General features: G+C 43.5%; 1 protein-coding gene across 1 annotated transcript; it reads right to left on the bottom strand.

The window, feature by feature from the left end:
- Positions 1-8,000: 8,000 nt before the first annotated feature.
- LOC113288811 (protein IQ-DOMAIN 32-like) lies at positions 8,001-12,403 on the bottom strand. The gene is made up of 6 exons (XM_026537935.1): positions 12,026-12,403; positions 11,203-11,598; positions 10,924-11,115; positions 10,631-10,693; positions 8,850-10,530; positions 8,001-8,370 (listed from the first exon to the last, which is right to left on the bottom strand). The coding sequence occupies exons 1-6, from the start codon at positions 12,110-12,112 to the stop codon at positions 8,351-8,353; spliced, it is 2,439 nt and encodes an 812-aa protein (XP_026393720.1). The 5' UTR covers positions 12,113-12,403; the 3' UTR covers positions 8,001-8,350.
- Between the last annotated feature and the right edge of the window lie 371 nt (positions 12,404-12,774).

Here is a 12,774-nt window from a genome sequence, read left to right as displayed (position 1 = left end):
CAATTCCTTTCCCACGAAAACCTAGTTTTTAGGGTTTCCTCATTTTCCTTGGGGTGACCGTGTGCATAGTTTCTGCAGTGGGGGTGCGCTTTCTTGGCCGGGTGCGTACTTTCCGCTGCAAGGTACGACTTTGGTAAGGGGCATGCTTTCCGCGGCAACGCAGGGTTTGTCAGTCCCCATTTCTTCGGTTATGAGCGTTGTGACTTGCAACTTAAAACAAATTGGTTTGCGTCCAAAATGAATTCTCCGTTGTTGATAAAATATTTTCATGCACTTTGTAGTAACTTCTCTTCATCCCCTTTCTTTGTTGTAGTTGAAAGCGTAAGCAGCTTAAGAAGGTTTCGTTAGGATGTCACCTGAGAAAATCCATGTCGCGGATTTGAAAAATATTGGCAGTTCTAAGGCAAACATGGATGATGAATTTTTCACAACGTCCGCCACTGCTAGGAGAAATCATCATAAGTTTTTGCCCGTCCTTCTGACCGGTTCAGAGGGTGAAGGAGACACCCAGTCGGTTCGACCAGTTGTGTAATACGATTTGCCTTCAGAGGCAAGAGTATCCTGCTTCTTCCATTGACTTCAAAATATGTCAGAGTCCGTTGTGTTTCTTCGACAAGTTGATGCAATTCATGATAAGTCAGGACTGCGTAAAAGCAAATTTGATCAAAGCGCAAATCATTGGCGCTGTCACAGCTTCTGCGGCGCTTCAAATCAGGAAAGATATCCCGAGATTAGTTGATTTCGTCTCTCGATGGTGTCCAGACACTCACACAGCCATATGCATGTGGGGTGAAATGACTGTCTCTTTGGAAAGTGTGGTTGTCTTGATGAACCTTCCCATAACAGGGAATCTTGATATCACCTTGTCTGAAGATGAAGAACAAATGTCCGCTGCTCTCGTTGAGAAGTCAAAAGGTTTTGTTCGGAAGGAAAACGAGATGAAGTGTTTCTACAGCTGGTGTGTGTCTCAATGGTTCCTAAATGAGTCGGAGCCAGATCAAAAGAATAGTACGCTTCATGTCGTGGCATTCTTGGTTCTTTGGTTATCCAGGGACATTTATGACGACGGCTCTGGTAAGAAGGAAATAAGACAGGGTCTCATTAAGTTTGCCATCAAATTAGCGAAAGGTGTTGTTTTCCCCATTGGCGGCTTGTTTCTCGGTTCTCTGTACACACATTTAGATCATCTGGTTGCATACATGCGTGCTTCAAACGGCTACATGAAAGTGGACTCGTACGTCCATGTTTCTTTTCTTCAAGCGTGGTTGTGGGAGCATTTCGAGAAGTGCGCTCCCAAACCGCTGGCTTTACTTACCAAGTCTTGGGGTGGTTCTAAGATACTTCGCTGGGTGAACAGGCGCCCAAGATCTGGCTCGAAACTGATTGACTCTTTGAAAACTCGTACACAATCAACTTTCGTCCATGGGCTCCGGTGCATGGCTCCATAGTTCAAATAGACACGTTTGCCTTTGTTCCGAATACATTTTTGTTTTCTGAAAAGAATACGAGCATTGGGGAGGTTGCGTTCATGCGAAGTTGCCACCTGGTTATGTGACGTCTTTCTTTCGAGGATCTTGTCAGGCAGTCTCCTATAACATTGACAGGGCGACTCGACATATGGGATTTGACCAAGGGGTCTCGCTCTCTCGTCAGTCGGCCATTCCAGAAAACTTGTTGCCAGCTGCTCTTAATGCTAGTGCTCTTGAGCCGGGTATAAGTCTTCCCTTCTTGCTCTCCGCACCAAATCCGACGACAACTTCTAAGTACAACATATCCTGGCAGGACGAGTTCCTTGCCATTCATGGATTCGTGAATGACATAGTGAAGAATACTTGTGGTAAGCCTTTTGCTGCAACTTTAGCAAGACATCCATTATTAAGGGATCCTTCCTCGCCCAAACGGAAATCTCCTAACACGGACGCGGAAAGTCCCCAAAAGAAAAGCGAAGGTCGAAAGATCGCGCGGGTGGTTTTCGATCAGATTCAACGACCCTTGTGACTTTCATTTCTTCCAACGTTCGGGTATGTATTATTTTTCTTGCCCACTCAGTCAGATTGCACAGTTCTTTTGTTATTGAGAATCTTTCCTTATTCCTTAACCAGGGCGTGAACGCCTTTTCCCAGCTTGCACGTAGTTAGAAAATGGCGACTCTCGCAGGAGAGGGTGGAAATGCTGAGCCTCAGAGAACGGCGGCTCTCGCGGTAGAGGGTGACAATTCCGAGCCTTCTTGCGGTGAAGAAGAGCTCGAAAAGGAGGAACGCTCGGAATCTAGTGACGATGAAAATAGCTCTTCCAACAGCAGCGCCGAGTCTTCTTCTTGTCAGTCTGAAGTGAATCAGTGAGTCTTCCACGCATTCTTCTTCTTCCTTTCTCTCTTTTTTTTTTTTGAAAAATGTCTAAACCATGATATGGCAAGGAGAACCCGCTTCTGAAGATGGACCCGAGGCGGAAAACCGTGGAGATACAACTTTGTCTCCAACCGTGGCAGCTGCGCCTGGTGACCCGGGAATGGAGGTCGATCAATATGAAGATGTTGTTGCGGCTCAAGTAGCGGAGAGTGCTCCAGCGGCCGCTGGCGCCATTGTAGTTAGGAATCCCTTGCCAGTTGCCGGTTCGGTTGCGGGCGCCGTTTTCGCTCCTCCGTACTTAGTTCCTTATCCAGATCATGTGTTGATCGTAGGCTTCAGCGTCCCAGCCAAATACGAGACGTTATATACCAAGATATGGGAAAGGTATGGATCGCCACAACCAAAAAGGTTACTAGTCGGTTTGCGCTGGTCAAGCGTGTGGAGGAAGCTTTATCTTTGATTGACGACATGTGCAAAGTGACTGGACATACTGTTTCTGAAGACGTGGTCTCAAGATGGAAATTTCATCGTGATGTGTGCGTAGACCACGGGTTCAACGTTCCCTGGTTTGTTGAAGTTTTCTCTGAGCTCGAAAAGTTGCAGACCACGGCGGCTGAAGGCTCTTCCGCGGATGAGGTCGCACAGCAGGAGGCGGAGATCGAAAGGTTGTCCACGGAGCTGAAGATGAAACAGGCAGCTCTCGAAAGCACGAAGGAGGCTTTCTCCAAGAAGGGCAAGCCATTACTTGATGGTTTTCCTTGAATGTACTCCTGTCTTCTGAACTTCTTTATTTAGGCTCTTTTTTTTTTAAAAGGCGAACAGAGCGCCTAGTTTATGGTTTGGTTTTCTGGATTTTTGGGTTGATTGATAATTGTTACCTATGAGGGTTTTGGATTATTCATTTGGAATGTTTTTTTGTTTTTTTTTTAGAATAATGATGTTTTTGGTTATGACTATATGTGGCATAAATACCCTAAGAGAGTCATGGAGTTTTGAATGTTGTGTTGTCAGTGGAAAGTATGGGATGAAACATGGGGATAGCATGGCTGTCGGTTTCTACTATCTATGTGAAAATCCTAGGTAGTAAAACATGCAACTCGTCTAACGAGACTTACTTGCGTTTTAGAGTCTCCCAATAAAATGGATCTCCCTGATGTAAATCTGAGTTTTTGTGGGCGACGGCGTCGTGACTGTGAAAAGTCCCCAATCATTTCTAAGTCCCCAGTCGTTCCAGAGTCTTCTGATAACCGAGGCAGCGGCTAGTCTTCTTCCATCATCTCGATATCTGGGTTGAATATATGGAATCGGAAATTGATAATTGATATTGTGACCGATAGATTAATCTCCCACTGTGGTCGCCAATTTTTTGGGGGTGAAAACAATTTCTGCTGATTTTGTTAATTTCAAGTGTGTTGGTGAGAAACGAGTCTAAACCCTAAACAATGTACTGCAAGGGAGTACTTTGACTCGAGAGATCAATCTGTACAAATCCGGCCTAAACCAAGAAATGGCCATTCCAGACTTGGTTCGGTCACAAAGTGAAGGAGAAGGGTTGGTCTAGGAGGGAAGCGAAGAGAGTGTTGAGACCAAAATAGTTAATTCGGGAAGAGTAGTTGTTTGACGATAACAAGTGATTTCTGAGTGTTGTATTCTCCTGAACAAAACTTGTTCTTTGGTGGAAATAGGTGAGACCTATTTATACAAGTCGCAACGAAACATACCCTGGTCTCGTAATAAGTGGAAATGGTTGAGTAAATGGAAGAAAGCGGTAACGGGTAACACCTGGAATTGATGTTTCCATAATGAAGGAAACGTTTCACCATTACTTCTTGTATTTACTAACCGCCTCACTCTTATGACACTTTCTTGTAACGGGCGTAGTGTACGCCGCACGCTGTAAACCGCCAGACCAATACCCTGATGAGCATCCCCCAGTTTGTGACATGTTTTCGTGTCTCGATTGTTTTGTGTAGCATGTTACTATTGTTTGGAAAGTTGAGCTTGGGAGGCTTGCCGGCTCGGTGGTGATTTTCGACAGTCGAGATTTTGCATCTTGAGAAGAAGGTTAGCCGTTGATTGTGGTTACCTTCCGTTGGTAGCCAGTGGCGTGGCCACGGTGCTGGCATGGCTTGCCTATGCTCTTGGCACGACTAATTAGGGTTTGGTGTTGTGACCATAGAATTGGCATAGCTAAGTGTGCGTCGTGTCCAAAGAGTTGGCAGCGTAGCCAAAGGTTGCCACAAGTTGTTTGGTTTAGTGGCGAGCTTGTACGGCTGAGATTTGCATCTCAGAAAGAAGGATAGCCGTCGATTGTTGCAATCTTCCATTTTGCAGCCAGCGACATAGAGGCATGGCCGACATGGATTTGGCGTGGCCAAATTAGGGCTTTGGCACCGTGGCCAAGAGTTGGCACCGTAGCCAAGAGATTTCCACAAGTCGTTTGGTGGCAAGTTTGCACGATTGAGATTTGCATCTCAGAGGGAAGGATAGCCGTTGACTGTTGCAACCTTCTGTTTGGAAGCCAACGGCATGGAGGCATGTCCGACATGGCTTTGGCACGTGGCCAAGAGTTGGCACCATAGCCAAGATATTGCCACAAGTCGTTTGGTGGCAAGTTTGCACGGCTGAGATTTGCATCTCAGAGGGAAGGGTAGTCGTTGATTGTTGCAACCCTATGTTTGGCAGCCAGCGGCATGGAGGCATGGCCGGCATGGCATGGTTTAGGCGTGGCCAAGCTAGGATTTTGGCATAGTTTTAGGCTCGGCCAAAATTAGGGTTTTGGCATAGTTTAGGCGCGACCAAAGTAAGGGCTTGGCATTGGGCCAAAAGTTGCCACGCGTTTGGTGGCGAACTTGGACGGCTGAGATTTGCATCTCAGAGGGAAAGGTGGTCGTTGATTGTTGCAAACCTTCGTTTGGTAGCCAGATGCATGGAGGCATGGCCGGCATGATATTGGCATGGTTTAGGCGCGGCCAAGCTAGGATTTGGCATAGTTTTAGGCGCGGCCAAAATTAGGGTTTTGGCATAGTTTAGGCGCGGCCAAAATTAAGGCTTGGCATTGGGCCAAATGTTGTCACGCGTTTCGTGGCGAACTTGGATGGCTGAGATTTGCATCTCAGAGGGAAGGGTGGCTGTTGATTGTTGCAACACTTCGTTTGGCAGCCAGCGGCATGGAGGCATGGCCGGCATGGCATTGGCATGGTTTAGGCGCGGTCAAGCTAGGATTTTGGCTTGGTTTTAGGCGCGGCCAAAATTAGGTTTTTGGCATAGTTTAGGCGCGGCCAAAATTAGGGCTTGGCATTGGGCCAAAAGTTGCCAGGCGTTTGGTAGCGAACTTGGATGGCTGAGATTTGCATCTCAGAGGGAAGGGTGGTCGTTGATTGTTGCAACCCTTCGTTTGTCAGCCAGCGGCATGGAGACATGGCCAGCATAGCTTTGGTGCGGAGGTGTGGCTGGCATGGCATGCCATTGGAACGGTGGTGCGGCTGGCATGCCTTTGGTGCGGAGATGTGGCTGGCATGGCATGCCATTGGAACGGTGGTGCGGCTGGCATGCCTTTGGCGCCGAGATGTGGCTGGCATGGCATGCCGTTGGAACGGTGGTGCGGCTGGCATGGTCGGCATGCCTTTGGCGCGGAGATGTGGCTGGCATGGCATGCCATTGGCACGGTGGTGCGGCTGGCATGTTCGGCATGCCTTTGGCGCGGAGATGTGGCTGGCATGGCATGCCATTGGCACGGTGGTGCGGCTGGCATGTTCGGCATGCCTTTGGCGCGGAGATGTGGCTGGCATGGCATGCCATTGGCACAGTGGTGCAGCTGGCATGGTCGGCATGCCTTTGGCGCGGAGATGTGGCTGGCATAGCATGCCATTGGCACAGTGGTGCGACTGGCATGGTTGGCATGCCTTTGGCACGGAGATGTGGCTGGCATGGTATGCCATTGGCACGGTGGTGCGGCTGGCATGGTCGGCATGCCTTTGCGTGGAGATGTGGCTGGCCTGCCATTGGCACGTTTGGCTAGCATGCGTGGCTGGCATGTGTAGAGACGATGCCAATCAGTACCGAGGGCTCTGCCGTGGAGCATGGCATATACATAAAAAAAGATACCCCTGTACTTTTACGCAGACATGTTGAATGGTTCAATAAATGTGCTAGTGGCGATATTATTACGCAAGTGTGACGTCACTGTTTGACTGAGGTTTTACGATTTTAACCCTAAGCCAAAAACCACCATCAACACCAGGATACTTCACGCTGTTTTTTCAGACGCTAGTCTTTCCTCTCCAAAACGGTGGAAAGACTTTCTCATCAAATTCGCAAATCTTGTTATATCAAAAACCGCATATAAATGCAACACATCCTTAAACAGAAACATGACAATGCTTTTATGAGTAATAAGTTCAAGATGCCTAATGAATGTTTCAACTAAACCATTTAATGAATGCAAATGAACAATAAAATTACTCATCAACAATTCGCAAAGCATTATTAAAATGATATGATATTAATAATTGACAATCAAGAGTTTCATTAAAAATCTATGCGAGTATAGATACACAGCTATCACTCAGGTGATAGGTTGAGTCATCTAAATGATACTTCCATCATCCAGATTAAGTGTGTGGAAACTCGTTATCAAGGAGTAGCGCGCTATACAACAAGGGACCTTAATTTTTTCAATACATTTTCGTATAAGTATAAACCAAAGGTCGCGGATGTTAGGGATGAAGTCCAAAAATCATATTCGAGTGAGAAAACAACTCAATATGGACTGAGGTCCATATTAGCCAAATAGATAAACTTTATCGATAATCCTTTGCAAACGGGAGTATTTTATCCATAATGATTTCAGTAGCTACTCTGAACATTATCGTCAACCGGTTAACAATCAATTAGTAACGATCTTAGATATATCATTCTCTAAAGTATGATGATATTCTAAACCATTTGGTACTAAATTTTTAATATGTGGGTACTCTCTTCCATGAGATATCAATGTAACACTCATGGATATGTTCATCGTCAGGAGTTATCAACTCATCACTCAAAAAGAATATGAACGCTATTTGATTAGATTGACACACCTCGTATCAGAGGTTTTCGTCTATGCCTGTAAGCATGTTTTCAGATGAAACAATCACTGCGATTCGATGATATGCCGTACAAGGACTTTAAATATGCCGAATCTAGTCAGCGTACTATTGTTGAACCAATCAACAGAGTAATCTCTAACACCTTGGCTACTTATTGGTTTAAGAATAGATGAGACACAATTGAAATTAACCGATATCGTCGATGATTCTCCCCCTGATCTAGGCAGGATTGTCTCATCAAAAAAATTTATATTCCAAATCACTCTACCCATAAAGGTAGCAACTAGGTGGCGACAACAACAATAACACGCACCCCAGGACAGATAACATTGCCATGTAAAATCCACAGTAAATTATAAATGAATTTTGTAAACATAAGCACCATCTCGATGTCAGTCACATTCCTGCCATGGCGGCCGACAAATATAAACATTAATGAACAGCCCATCAGGTGCACGTACCATGTCTTTTGTGCGACACCAGTAGCTGAACAGCCCATCAGGTGCACGTACCATGTCTTTTGTGCGACGAAAAGACATGATATAATTTATGAATATCATTTAAAGAAATGCGAAACTCACCGTCGCTCAATTTTTGAACATCTACCAGGCGCGGTTAAAATAAGAGATGTATATTATGTGTACTGTAAATCTCACATAAGCATATAAGGGTGCTACATTCTGCCACTCTCCTAATTGCTTGCAGAAGCAATTCAAACCAATCTGTTTACCATAAAAATCAGTGGTGAAGCAACAAAGGAAAATTTATATTCTACACCATCAAACAGGGACGCGGAAAAACAACAAAGCAGGTGGTATCTTTCAGTTCTCCCCATATTCACTTTCTCATTCATTACAAAAGCCATACAACCTTTCCACCGGCTGATGCCTAGGTGACTCTAGTTGGGTATCATCTCACCCACTTCTTTTCTGCAACATAGGTATGGTTCAATCAGCGCATAATTATAAATAAGAAGAATGCTTGGCATAAATAACTCAACCCCCTAGGTCACTAAGAATTCCCCTGTTCGTGCAATGATATGTGCCTATATATCTATCTCTTGGCACAAAAATGGAGCAGGTTCTAAACAGAATGTTGCAGTATTTAACAAAGTATAATTTAATAGGGTAAATGTATGACTTCTAACTATTGCAATTTTAGATGATCAAGTGCTACGCATCACTGGTGAGACCCATAATGCAACATTGTTCTATGATAATTTTTGTCGAGAGAATGAAAGTAGAGAACAGGGTCTGTGGCCATGTGGGGTTATTAATTTTGAAAAGGAACATCCCATAAATGAAGAATAAATTTTGAGAAGATTTTATTGGACTAGTCATGGTTATAATGAATCATGAGTTGGCTTAAGCATTTATTAAAATAACATGGGAGGACATGAAAAACTCACCATGAGGAGAATTTGCATTGGTTCCTTTTACCCCTTGTAGCGCTTGGGACATTGATCGTTGCATGCGGGGGGACCCCTGCTTTCCGTTAGTGCTAGGCAAAGAATGCCGCTTCTTGATGCAAATTTCCTTGTCCTGCACGTCAGGACTTGACCTTGGCGACACGAGCACTTTAGCCCTTCTAGACTCCGTGACTTGCATGTAACTAGGTAGTGTACTGCTACTACTACTATCCCTTGGCTCCTGGTCAAGGTTACTGGACTTGGCTGAACCAAATGAACTGCGCCTCTTCGCGTTCTTTGAGTCTTTTGACAATTGCTCTGCACTACTTTTTCCACCTGATTCATAGTTTTGATTAGATGGGGACCTCTTGACTACTGGGTGATGCTTTCTGGTCTGGGTGGGCCCACTTTTATTCCATTTATTCCTTTTAGCATTCACGGATACCTGACTTGACGGTGTTCCATATGACTCGGGGATGGTAACATGACTTCTTGGAGATCCTTCTGGTGACGATCTGTATGCTTGTTGATATGCCGCAACCTCTATTTGACTCTGCGCATCTGATGCACATCTGTCTGGCTGCCTCTCTTCTTCCTGTTGCTCGACAGCTAAATCGAAGTCCAGAGATTCTTTCTTAGCATCATCGCTACTCCATGGTTGGAAAGAAGCAGGGCTGGATGAAAGGGGCTGAGATGCACAGATATCAGTCCTGGGTTCAACATCAAGGTTTCTACTACTAGATGCAGTGTCAGTTGCCATATTAAGTTCAGAGGTCACTTTTTCCACAAATACAGTTTCCTGCTTGACATCTACACCACCAGCTTCAGATCTTTCTGGGGAATCAAGAGTTGAAGTAATAGAAAGTAAACTGCCACACTCAGAAGGCGCAACCTGGACTTTAGTTTCATGTGGGATTGAACTCTCAGTCAAGTTAGGTTCCTGAGTCTTTTTCCAAGAATCCACAGAAGAAGAAATGCTGTTCAGTTTCGATTCTGCTCCAACATCTTGTGTAGTTGAACTAATCGATTTTCGAGAAGTGGTCCTTGAACTTAGTCCTTCGAATTTTGATTGAACAGCAACAAAGGCAGGATTAGTTGCCTTTCGTGACCCAAATACAGTCTTCTTGTTCTCGGTCTCTGGTTCTTCAGAAGCAACCCTTTTCATAGAACGTTTTGGTTGCTCACCATCTGCCATAGGCTTATCAGAGACGGATCTGCGTGCCGTTTGAGAAGGGGTCGTTGAAAGCAACTCTGATTGCCTTGCGTCTGACTTGGAAGAGGATGCACGTGCATCATTAATACCCGAATCATCAACACAAGGTGGCTGCATGTCATTTGTACTTGTAGAGGTTGGACGAGAGGCTTGAAAAACAAAATTGTCCGCCTCATATGTGATCAAATTATCTTCATTATTAAGCGATGTTCCTGCATTTGTAGCTGTAGACTGCATATCTTTCGAGGCAGAGATAACTTCAGCTGGGATCTCATTTCCTACTTCAGAAGCGGTATCTATAACATTTTCATCCTGTTTCTGATTCACAGCTGTAGATTGTTGTTTGTTTGGCTCCAGGTCAGATGATGAAACAGACATCCACCTGTCCAACCATTGCCATGCAGAATCCTGTTTTAAGGGATCACATTTGATGTGAATTTGTTTTTTGTTTGGTGTTGATTGCATGATCTAGAAGCACATCAAGGACATCAATGTCAGAAGAAACACAGACCAAAAAGCAACCACTACAGCATTGAATTATCAAACATAATAATAATCAAATACATACTTGACGAGCAAATGCATTGCTTAGCAATTTCTCAGTGGAAGACGTGTCACTATTTTCTTTCACCTGGCAAAGGGTGGAACAGAAAGAAATGTAAGTGCTTGTTATAGAAACAAAAAGAAAAATCATCAATTCAGGGAGGGGAAAACAAAGAATAAATAAGAACTAGTGGGAGCTCAGCAGAAAGCAAAAATAGAGTATCATTCTACTAGACTATCTGGTGGTGGACTTGAAGGTCACTTGAAGACTTCGAAAAAATGATATGACATTACCAAAGGCTGTACATTGCTATATACCTCATGCCCATCAGGCTTTGTTTCAATAGCAGATGCTAGGTGACGAGCACGGCGAGCTCGGACAAGGACCTGCATTTTGGAGATGGCTTGGACACAGCGCAGGGTTCCTACGGCCTGGTTCCTGACCAAATGCCCACGTACAGCAGCTTGCAACTTTATGACATTCTTTTGCTTCAATAGTTTTTTCTTGGCCTGCCAAAAAAGTAAAATTAATAAAGAAACTTACAAAAATAAATGAAAACGGTTACGCATAGTATATACTAGCACGAAAAGGTTTACCAGGTATCCCCTGATAGCAGACTGAATGACAACAGCACTGTCTTCCTCCAGTTTATGATCAACCTTTTTGACATCTTGCTTGAAAATAGAGGGATCAATTACACGAGCATTCTCAGTGGAGATCACCGGTTCACTCTTGAAATCCTTCTTTGTATCAATTAAGGGAGCATTTGAATTTGCTACGCCCGTTAATGGATAATCACTCGCCCAGTGTGAGACAGATATTTTCTCAGGTGTAGTAAGGTTAGACTGCGTATTATAGTTAATGCTGGTTGATTCTAGACTGTCCCTATTTCCAATGGATGGTGATTCTGTATTTGCAGAGTTGCTGAGCACTCTATGCCTAGCCGATCTCTTGCGGAAACTCCACCTACTCTTGTCTGTCGAACGCTTACTCTGAAGAAAAAAAACAATAACCAAATCACAATTAGCCAAACCTTACAACAAAAATTACCTCACACCTTCTAATTCAAAAGCAAAATTTGAACTCCAATAAACCCACAAAAAGAAAAAAATTAAAACAATTCTGACATTGATACAGAAATTCAGTGATCCTTTACAAGCTTGAATGAGATCTAAAACAATGCATTTCAGAAATCCTAGAAAGTACTGCCAAATTCAGCCTTGTTTGCCATTCAAAATCTACAATAAATGTTTGCCTTTCAAAATCTACACAAAATATTTGGGATCTAAACTTACAACCATATCTACATATATCTGAATCTAGATCAAGCTTTTATCACAGCTTACTGAAAACAAACAATAAACAAAAGAAATACAAAATGAAAGAAAAAAAGAAACCTAGAAAGAACGGTTAGGTTACCTCATTAGGTTCGAGATCATCATCGTTATCTTCTGTATCTCTTGCACAGGTAATGATTTTGAAGCAAGAACCCTTGGATTTCATCATTCTTCTACTGTATGTAGCAACTTCACTCACTCACTCATTCACCGGCTCAGTGACTCAGTGGAATATTATTTCTTTTTATTATCTTAAAAGGACAGAAAAAGTTGAAGAAGAAGAAGAAGAAGAGGAAGGCGGACATGAAGGAAAATCCTAAAATCTAGCAGAATGAAACATTGGATTCCACCATTTATCAAAAGTCCGTTTTAGATCAACTCCAAAGAGAGTTTCAGGCTCCACTGACTCCGTTCGTTATTATGTACAGAGAGAATAGAAAGGAGATAATTAAAATGACAGAAGAAAAAGTAAAAACAAATTTAAATTTTAAATTAAAGCTGTCAGATCCGAGTTTTGTCGTTCACTAAATTCAATTTTAATATTATTAAACGTTTGATTATCTAACAAGTCCAATTTGTGTAAGACTCGCGAGAATTTGAATTTCAATCTCGATTTATGAAAGAGAAAATGTTAGATGAGATAAAAGCGTAGTTCACGTGGTTGTTCTTTATCTTTACTTGGCAGTTTAAAGGTCAATAATAATACATGGATTACGGTTAGGACCATCAGTTTTTCGTAAGAGATGTTGACAGTGTCGAGGTCTCTGCATCAAAAGCAACGTTGCACATTAGATGGCGCTAGCGCATACGTTCATAATAACATCCGATCTA

This window comes from Papaver somniferum, chromosome 6, assembly GCF_003573695.1.
Source record: "Papaver somniferum cultivar HN1 chromosome 6, ASM357369v1, whole genome shotgun sequence".
NCBI lineage: Eukaryota > Viridiplantae > Streptophyta > Magnoliopsida > Ranunculales > Papaveraceae > Papaver > Papaver somniferum.
The sequence above is the reverse complement of the archived record's forward strand: the minus strand, read 5'-3'. Positions and strand labels throughout refer to the sequence as shown.